Here is a 10463-nt window from a genome sequence, read left to right on the forward strand (position 1 = left end):
TTCCTTCTCCTTCCTTTTTCCTTCTTTCTTTTTGGCTTTTCTGCTTCCTCATCTCTCTCTCTCTCTCTCTCTCTCTCTCTCTCTCTCTCTCTCTCTCTCTCTCTCTCTCTCTCTCTCTCTCTCTCTCTCGTGGTGCATTTTTAAAACCCCTTTACTGCAGTGTAATAATGGTGTGTGTGTGTGTGTGTGTGTGTGTGTGTGTGTGTGTGTGTGTGTGTGTGTGTGTGTGTGTGTGTGTGTGTGTGTGATCACCTCGCATCGCCATTGGTTGAGGGATGAGCCAATGAGACAGCTTGTACCTCCTCACCTTACACCTCTTCCGCCTCCTCCTCCTCCTCCTCCTCCTCCTCCTCCTCTTCCTCTTCCTCTTCCTCCTCTTCTTCCTCCTCCTCTTCCTCCTCCTCTTCCTCCTCCTCCTCCTCCTCCTCATTTTTATGTTTTTCTGTGATATCTTTCCTCTCCTTCCTTCCTTCTGTCCTCCTCCTCCTCCTCCTCCTCCTCCTCCTCCTCCTCCTCCTCCTCCTCCTCCTCCTCCTCCTCCTCCTCCTCCTATGGGAGTGCAGTAGAAGCCGCGTCAGTAGAGTAGCACGGTAGCCCTGCGGCAGTAATAAAGGTAGAGAGAGAGAGAGAGAGAGAGAGAGAGAGAGAGAGAGAGAGAGAGAGAGAGAGAGAGAGAGAGAGAGAGAGGTCATAAAAAGTACTTGTTTCTAAAAATACACACATGCACGTGAAATTATATCGTCTATTTAGAGAGAGAGAGAGAGAGAGAGAGAGAGAGAGAGAGAGAGAGAGAGAGAGAGAGAGAGAGAGAGAGAGAGAGAGAGACTGACAGACACACATCTCACGCAAAGAAATGAAAAAAGGGAAAACAAAAACAGCATTTACACACACACACACACACACACACACACACACACACACACACACACACACACACATACACACAAACACACAAACAAACACACACACAAGCCATGAAAAAAACAAAAACAATTTGAACTCGAAAAAAAAAAAAAGTGAAAGGAACCAGACAGAATATTTTGACTTTGCTAAATGGACACGAGATAAAGAACCATCGTACCGGCGCAGCGGAGAGCAATGGATGGATGGGCTCTGTGTGTGTGTGTGCGTGTGTGCGTGTTTGTTTGTCTGGCGGAGTGAAGGAAGTGGCTTTTTTTCATTTTATTTTATTTTATCTCTTTTTTTTTCCTGTTTCCATTTTCCTCTGGTTTTGTTTCCCTTGCTCCTGTTATATATGGATTTCTCGTTTTCTTTTTTCTTTTCTTTTTTTTCTATTTCTTTTTTTGTTTTTGTTTTGGGTCGAGAGGTTATCTATTCTGTATCCTCGTTTCGTTTATTTATTTATTTTTTTCTTATTTTCTCCCTTTTCTGATTATTATTTCTCGTCTGTTTCTTTATTTCTCGTTTTTCTTTTCTCTTTTTCATTTCGTTTCATCTTCGTTTCTCTGTGGCGTGCTTTCTATTTCTCATTAATTTTCTTTCGTTATTTATCTTCGTCTCAGTTTTCATTTCTCTTTCCTTCCCCTTCTTCACCTTCATCCTGTTTCTTCTTATGTTTCGCATTTTTCTCTCTTCTTTCCTTCTCCTCCTCTTTCTTCTTCCTCTATTGAGTATTCCTCTATCTATCACCTTTCTTTTCCTTCTTGTTCGTGTTCTCTCGTGTTTCCATTTATCTTTTCTCCTCCTCCTCCACCTCCTCCTCCTCCTCTGTACATGTCAGTCTGTAAAATATTCCTCTCTTTTCTTCTCTCCTCTCGTCGCCCTTTCTCTTCTTTTCTCTCATATCTCCCTTATCTGTTTCCACGTATGACCACCACCACCACCACCACCACCACGACGCATCCTGACCCACCCTTCCATCTCCCCTACAGGAGGTCCGCGAGCTTCTGTCAGGCTACCTGGTGCATAGTGTGCAGCTGCAGCCCTCCAGCGGCTCAGCCAGGGTCCTCTTGGCGGAACCCGAAGTGCTGGAGACATGGTCGAGGTCCCAGCATACCCTGAGAGGTCACAAGGTCACCATTTCGCCCTCTAACACTGAAGGACTCCTGTGTGTTGCCAGACTCCCACAGGACTTCAGTGAGGAGGATTTTGCCAATCTTGCAGCATCCTTAGGACAAGTCACCTACTGCTTCCTGATGCGATCTGAAAAGACAGGTGGGTGTTGGGGGTCGTGGAAGGCGTGTGTGTGTGGGGGGGAGGGAAGGGTTGTAGGATGGTGTAGGATGTGTTGGGGTGCTGTGGGAGGGTTGTGGTGGCGTGTGTGAGGGTATGGAAGGGTGGGGTAGGATTGTATGGGGTGTGGGTTGCGGGGAGTGTGCGTGTGTGTGCGTGACGGGTGTGGAAAGACGAGGAGGAGAGGGAGAGGGAGAGAAAGAGAGAGGGAGAAGGAGGAAATGATATGGCAAGGGTTTTGTGGCGTGTCAGAGAGAGAGAGAGAGAGAGAGAGAGAGAGAGAGAGAGAGAGAGAGAGAGAGAGAGAGAGCACTGCGGCTGTTGTCTGGCGGAGGGAGAGTGGAGAGCAGCTGATGGGTACTCAAGAGAGAGAGAGAGAGAGAGAGAGAGAGAGAGAGAGAGAGAGAGAGAGAGAGAGAGAGAGAGAGAGAGAGAGAGAGAGAGAGAATGCACCCACGAAAACAGTCACAATAACACCCACAAACACACACACCCACCGACACACACACACACACACACACACACACACACACACACACACACACACACACACACACACACACACACACACACACACACACACACACACCTTCCCCTCACACCCACACACACATACACACACACTCATATCCCCTCTAATCCCACAGGAGAGAGCAAAGGTTACGGTTTTATCGAATACACCAACAAGGAGTTAGCGCTACAGGCCAAGGCTTTGCTAGACGGCCGGGAGGTGAGAGACTCTTTGCTGGTGTGTGACTGGCTGGACCCCTCCCACGTCACCTTCGCCTCGCTGCACTCTACCTGTCTCTATGTGGACCACCTGCCGAGGAACTACAGAGACATGGGGGAGTTTAGAAGGATATTTAGCAAGGTTACAAATCCTCCGTATTGCCAGGTTAGTGTTTGGGTTGTTGTTATTGTTGTTGTTGTTGGTTTTGTAGTTTTAGGTTAGATTAGAGTAGGTTAAGTTAGATTACATTAGGTTAGGTTATGTTGGGTTAATTTAGGGTAAAGTTAGATTAGGTTAACTTATGTAACGTTGCAATTCCTCTTCCTACCTATTGCTTCTTCACTTCAGTCAGGTTAAGTTAAGTACGGTTTCTGTTCCTCCTCCACCTGTACCCTCCCCCGCCGCCTCCCACCCGCCACCTCACCTGAGCTCCCGAGGTGTGAAGGTCACTCACCCCATGCCCTCCAGTGGCGAGTTTTCAAGGTTATGCTACTCTCTCTCTCTCTCTCTCTCTCTCTCTCTCTCTCTCTCTCTCTCTCTCTCTCTCTCTCTCTCTCTCTCTCTCTCTCTGGTTTGTTTATTTGTTTTGTTATTTTTTGTCGTTTTGGTCACTTATCAAATAGTAGTAGTAGTAGTAGTAGTCTTAGTATTCTTGTCATTGAGTAATAGTAATAGTAGTAGTTATTGTTGTAATCCGATTATATTTAGCTGTAGTTACAGTAGTAGTAGTAGTAGTAGCAGCAGTAGTAGTAGTAGTAGTAGTAGTAGCAGCAGCAGCAGCAGCAGCAGCAGCAGCAGTAGCAGCAGCAGCAGCAGTAATACTAGTAGCAGTATTATTATCAATATCATTACCATCATTATCATCTCTCCCTCCACCAATATTCCCTTTCTTTAGTTTGTAGAAGAAGAAGAAGAAGAGTACTAATACCACCACCACCACCACCACCACCACCACCACTTATAAACACACCTTCCGACAGATCGCAATGAAGAACGGCGCACTGCAGGACTGGGGGCTCGTGGAGTTCCTGGAGGCGGAGGACGCAGAGGAGACCGTGTACTGTCTCAACAACTACAAAATTCGCGGCCACAGCATTAGAGTGCAATATTGCGTGCCTGGTGTCAGAGCCATCAATATTTACATGAAAATTCTCAATGATCCGGTAAGAGAGAGAGAGAGAGAGAGAGAGAGAGAGAGAGAGAGAGAGAGAGAGAGAGAGAGAGAGAGAGAGTGGAAAGGACGGGGTGGGGGGAGGAGATTGGTAGAGAAGGAACGAGGGGGAGGAAAAGAGAGGAGTGTGAACCAGCGAGGGAGAGAAGGAAGGAGGGATGAGAGAAGGGGAGGGAAGGAGGGTGAAGAAGGGAGGGAGAGTGGGAGAGGGGAATGGTGGGGGGGAGAGGTGATGGAAACGGGATGTGATGAGTGTGAGAGAGAGAGAAAGAAAGGATGAGATGAGTTTAAGTGAGAGAGAGAGAGAGAGAGAGAGAGAGAGAGAGAGAGAGAGAGAGAGAGAGAGAGAGAGAGAGAGAGATTAGTGTCTGTGTTGTAACTAAAGTCAATAACCTCAATATATGTTTAATTATCAATCTAATTAATTATGCTTATTAATATAACCAAGTATTCGTATGTCTATCTATCCGTCTGTCTATCAATAAACTCTTCAATCTTATCTTATCTTAGCCAGTACTTTTATTTAATCATTCATCTCACTTTTATCCATCTAATCACCATCATGTCTCTCTTACTCGTTTATCTATCTATCAACGCATCAGCTTATCTATCCACCCATCTATCTACGTATCAACTTGCTCAGTTATCCATCTTAATTCATATATCAGTCACTTACCGTATCTATCTTATGAATTCTACTTTTCTACTCATCCATTTTCGCATCAAGTTATTCAATTATCCATCTTAATATATATTCCAGTCACTTACCATGTCTATCTCACCAAGTCAACGTAAACCTAAGATAAACCCAAGTCTGTTCTTGCCTCAGGGTGGAAAGAAGCGGTCTGCATTGTTGCCAGAACCTCCTGCCAACAAGGTTTTCTCTCAGCTGCAAAACTTGACGAAACACAACCCGGCCTGTGAGTTTTCTACTGATTCTCTCTCTCTCTCTCTCTCTCTCTCTCTCTCTCTCTCTCTCTCTCTCTCTCTCTCTCTCTCTCTCTCTCTCTCTCTCTCTCTCTCTCATGTCCTTTCTTCTCTATTCCATCTTGTCTTTCTCATTTTCCATCTTTTTATCCTTGTATCTTTCTCTCTCTGTCTCACTCATTCACTCTCTCACTTTTCACTGTCCTCTCCTCCCTTCTTTCATCTTAAAACTCCAGTCTTTCTTTATTATCTTCTTTCCCTCTTTATCTCATCCTCACTCTCATCTTCCTTCTCTTTCTCTCTAATTTTCTGTATTTTTGTGGTTCTCTTTCTCCTTTTTATCTCTCACTCATTCATTTGCTCACTCCTCTCTCTCTCTCTCTCTCTCCCTCTGGTCTCTTCTCATTTTTTCCACCTTTCCTTTCCTCCCCCTCTGTTCAGTGTCTGTTGAGTTATTTCCTCCAGCTTATGAGACTTGGAGGAGCATAAGAGGGGAAAATGGAAAATATTGGCCAAGTCTCACTGCTACACCATTCCTCTCCTGGCCACAACCCTTGGAGACACTTAAGCACTACTGATCTGTACCCTCTTCATACAGTGTTGGGAAAAAGTAGCCTGTTTTCCAAAATGTTTTCCTACTTTGTTGTTGTGTAAATAGATTTCTTGTTTACATTTTGAGTGCTGGGATGAAGCTTAAGTTTGTTTTCTAAATGATCTTGTACATCAGGAAACACTAAATGACCATTGTTATTAGCTTGGAAAATGCAGAATCCCTAACACTCCCTCTCCCTCTCCTGCAGTTGCCACCAGCCTTCAGAACATCATCCTGACACAAATCCAGAACCTGACGGGGGGCGACCTGACGCGGGGCCTCCACCGCCTCAAGGACCCCCTCGAGGACCACGCCCCCCACCCACAGCCAGGCCACCCCCTCCTCCACCTCCCCCAACCTCAACGTCCCCAACTCCTACCCCCGTTGGCCTGAACAGCAATGCCCAAGCAGCTTTGGTCATCCTCCTGGCGGCACAGATGCAAATGCAGCAGCAGCAGCAGCAGCAGCAACAGGAGGCACAGCAGCAACAGACAAACAACCTGCTGGCGAGTCCTTATGTTCTCAATCTCCTGCAGACTTTAGTGCAGCAGGGAGATCCTCACCAGCCCCCCACCCAGCCTCCAGCCTCCCTGCCCCCCAACCAGCCCCCACCTCAGCCCCCTGCAGCAGATCTCAGGGGCAGCTTCACTGCCAAGCAGCACAGCCAGAACGGGAATGCTGGGAGTAATAACAACAACAACATCAACAAGGGTGTATACAGGAATGGATACAAGAATGGAATGTCTAAGTCTAAGGTGTGTGTGTGTGTGTGTGTGTGTGTGTGTGTGTGTGTGTGTGTGTGTGTTGCAACTGGTCTGCTAAATTTGTGCAAGAAAGTGGATTTTTAATGGTTTTGTTGACAGAGTGACATCAACTTTTTAAAACTAAACACAGGAACTGAATAATTTATAAACATTTCTCTCTGACCAGGAAAGTTTTTTTTTCACATAAGCTTTTATGTCCTATCTTTTCCTATTTTCCAAGGTGTAGAGAGACAATACATGCAGATAAATTATATAAACAATCTATATAATTAGATATCACTACATTTCAACCAGTGTAACCTGACTGATCGCCTCTTGTGGCCTTCGTGAACACTCAAGAGAACAGATTTAAGAACTCAAGCCACAAGATAGAAGATTGAGGGAGGTGTTGACTGTGACAGCATAACAATAACAACACTTGAATAGCAATGTCAAATCTTCACTTTGATCTTTTTTCTCTTATGTTGTCTTATCGTAGAGCATTGAGGGAAGTGGTGACAGTAATAGTAATATCAACCTATCACATTTGGTGGCCCAGACAAAACACATACACACACACACACACACACACACACACACACACACACCATTCAGTCCTAGTCCCACCATCCCACTGTGGAAAGGAACAATCTATAAATTCACTGATCCTCCTCTTCCTCCTCTGTTGTCTCATCCTGTACTAACACCTACACCTCCTTTCAGATGCCGCTGTTGCCCACCCCTGCCTCTGGAGGGAACTATGGTGGTGGGTCGTGGGAGGAAGGAGGCGGCGGCGGCGGTGGTGGTGGTGGTGGCGGTGGTGGCAGTGGTGGTGGTGGTGGCAGCGAGGGGGAGGGTGGCCTGGCACCACTGCTGTCCGGCCTGCTGACCAGCCTGCCGGGGCTCTCAGGACAGAAGACAGTGAAGGAAGACCTGCAGGGGACCATCTCCACCCTGCTGTCCAATGCACACAGCCTGCAACAGCTGCTGGGCACCCTCACAGCCAACCAGCACCAGCAGCCCCCTCCCTCTGTCCCCCCTGTGAGCTTAGGCCACCCCCCCATGGCTGTCTCCATCCCTCCCCCTCATGTGGCCACCTCTGCCCCCCTACAGCACCCAGCCAATCCCCTCATGTCCATGCTGTTGACGGCCGCCACAGGCCCCCCAAGCCCTCCCTGCTGGGCGATGGCCCCCTCCATCCTGATGCTTACCTCCACCCCCACCTGCCGCCCCCCACCCTGGAGCAGCCACCTCACTTGGCCCCGCCCCCACTGGAGCAGCCCCCGCCCCCTCCTATCTCCTCTGCCCCGGCCTTCCTCTTTGCCTCCCCTGTGTCCTCCCGTGTGGGGCCCGCCTGGTCCCCTCCGCCCATGCCTCCCCCACCCCCCGCCCTGCTGCATCCCGCCCCGCTGCCCCACCCCGCCTCACTGCCACACTCCCGCTTCATCAGCCCCGTGTACCTCACCCCGACCAAGACGATGGGTCCCCCGCTGCACCCCATGGGGCCGGCAGGGGGCTTCATCACCCCAGTGGGGCAGAAGCGCAAGTCCAACCACATCCTGCCCTCCCCCGAGCCAAGCCCCGAGAATGGATACGTGGGGCAGCACTCCCAGGGCCTCGGGGGGCATTACGCGGACTCCTACCTCGTCAAGAAACACAGGAAGCACTGAGCTGCGGCGGAGTCCGGGGCAGCCCCGCGCGGCACCTTCTTCCAGCCCTGAGTTGGGTGCCATGCGGGCTGGGGTGTTGACTGTCTAGCGGCGGCGGGGCGGGGTGAAGGATGGGAAGGGGCAGCTGAGATAGAGCTTGACGGTGCAGTGACTGGCGATATTAAAAGGTTCAGCTTAACACAAAAATGAAGTGCCTTTCACAGCATCAGTAGTCAAATAATTCTAGCAGCTTTGTAAGTTATTTCGTGGAGACACCGAGTTTGCTTGATGGAGGTTTTGTACGAATAACTATTTTCTTAGCTCAGCTGCGGTGGTGGTGGTGGTGGTGGTGGGTGGTGGTGGTAGGGTGGTGCGGGTGGTGGTGCCTGAAGTCATAGCTGTCTTGTCTGACTGTCGCGGGCATTACAGTCCCACGGGATCCGAGGCGTTGGCCGGCGCGGCGAGGGGCGGCCGGCGGCGGTGGACCTGCCGGGCGGTTCTCTTGAAGCTCTGGTCTCCGAGGTAAAACTAAGACTTATATATTGGACTGTAGGAGAACACAGCACTGGGAGGCGGCAGAGGCCCCCGTGAGGTCCTCTTGGGCACAGCAGGACCAGCACTCCTGTTCCCCTCAGTGCCCAATGTTATCATGTAAACACAACTTTAGATTTTAGCGTTGCATCTTCTCTCTCTGTCCTCATGCCAGATTATAATTATATACTGTATCAACATATCCTTTGCTGGAGTTACAGTGTTTGTACATAGTGACGAAAGACACCCACACACATACACACATATACAGACACACACACACACTCGGACACTTACACACACACACAGGTACACTGACACACACAAACCAAGACTACTAGGGGGAACACTTTTAAGGATTGTGGTGTGTAGAATGAGAATTACTGGATCAGATCAAACAAGTTGGCTGGAGTTTGTGAGGGTTGTGTTCTGCCGGAGTCCTGTTGGCGTGCATGAGAGTGTGAGAGAACAAGAGTATGCCACAACTTGCAACAGAGATGACGAGTGTGCAAATGAATGCAAATGAATGCTTGAATGAGTGACTGAGTGAGTGAGTGAGGACCAGGCAGTGTAGCAAGTAAAAAAAAAAAAGGATAAAATGGATGAAAAAAAATAAATAATCCTAGGTGACACTACGCCAGCCGTGTGTGTGTGTGTGTAGAGGCACGGCATGGCTGGCCTGCGGGGTACCGGGCATTAGTAGGATTAAAAGTATGCTGTAATTAATGGTCTAGCTGTATATAAGTTCTTGCGTTTTGTTTCTTAACAGTAACTACATACAGTACGTGCATATATATATTTTGGAGATGACTAGCCAGCCAAGTAAGTAGGTCTGATGCGGACTTAGTTCAGAATGAGTCGTTGGGAGAGGCGCCACACTCTCCCACGACGTGTGCCGTTGGTCTGGCCACGCCCCCAACACTGCTGCTGCGGGGGTGGGGTGCACCGATGGGGCCGCATTGGCCTCCGGTGCCTGGCAACTCCACTCCGACCTCTCAGTTTGGTTGTGAACTTGCTTCGTGTTGGGTGTGTGTGGCCGTAGCTCCTTCACTGACCTGTCGCCTTCCTTTCCACACCTCAGCGGCCCTGGCGGCGGCGGCACATGGCAGCGGGCATTACACACAGCATGTGGTGGCCGTGGCTTCCCTGTGGCCTGCCCTGCTGCCTGCCTGCCTGCCGAGGGACCTCTCCACCTTACATTGCCTTCCTCCATCTGTGTTTTATGTTGTTAATTGTGTTCTAACCTCATTATATTTTCAACTGAGGCCGGGACAGGCGGGAGGCCGGCTGTCCGTCATGCGGCGCCGCCCTCGTGCCTCCCGCAGCCTGTGGTGCCGTGGCGGGGTGGGCGGGGCAGCGCGGCACACTGCCCCAGGTGCTGTGCCGCGCCCTGTGTTCTGCCATCACACACGGCCACACTCTTGTCTCCCTGTCTCCTGTTAATCTTAAGGCAAGCCACTACATTCGGCATCTTTACTACAATATATATGAGATATTACCAGCGACTTTTATTTCCTTTTCCCGACCCCTGTGACCTGACCCGTGACCCCCAGAGCTGACCCCATGCCGGTGGTCAGGTGGAGTGCTGCCTTGTCCAGTCTTCTTATATACAACTACGACATTACTTGCTTACGTATTTTTTATGGTTGTATTTTACGTATCATGAATCCGTCTTGTTTCTGGTGTTACTCTTTGTACAGATTGGATGATTTATATACAGAGTCTTCTACTTGTCTGTTTTATGTATTTATTTGTGTGTTTTTTGAAGTCTCCTTGCCCCTTCAGAAGAAATCTCCATATTTCTTTCCTTCCTTCTTCCTTCTTGCCTTTCCTTCCATCATTCATCTTTTATTTATCTAATCTTTTCTTCATTGCTCCTTCATCTTTCATTCATCCTTTTTCTAGTCTTCTCTCTATTCTTTCCTTT

At 48.9% G+C, this 10463-nt stretch overlaps 1 protein-coding gene across 1 annotated transcript in view; it reads left to right on the forward strand.

Annotated features, from left to right (window-relative positions):
• The window catches only part of LOC135109503 (ribonucleoprotein PTB-binding 1-like), a 139298-nt gene extending 129264 nt beyond the window's left edge, over positions 1–10034 (forward strand). The window contains exons 2-8 of the mRNA XM_064020883.1: positions 1868–2175; positions 2841–3088; positions 3904–4086; positions 4924–5014; positions 5822–6000; positions 6051–6297; positions 7080–10034. Coding sequence (XP_063876953.1) covers positions 1868–2175; positions 2841–3088; positions 3904–4086; positions 4924–5014; positions 5822–6000; positions 6051–6297; positions 7080–8026 — 2203 coding nt within the window. The 3' untranslated portion in view covers positions 8027–10034. The remainder of the gene's footprint in view (positions 1–1867; positions 2176–2840; positions 3089–3903; positions 4087–4923; positions 5015–5821; positions 6001–6050; positions 6298–7079) is intronic.
• The last annotated feature ends 429 nt before the right edge of the window (positions 10035–10463 follow it).

This window comes from Scylla paramamosain, chromosome 19 (genome assembly GCF_035594125.1).
Source record: "Scylla paramamosain isolate STU-SP2022 chromosome 19, ASM3559412v1, whole genome shotgun sequence".
NCBI classification, from domain to species: domain Eukaryota; kingdom Metazoa; phylum Arthropoda; class Malacostraca; order Decapoda; family Portunidae; genus Scylla; species Scylla paramamosain.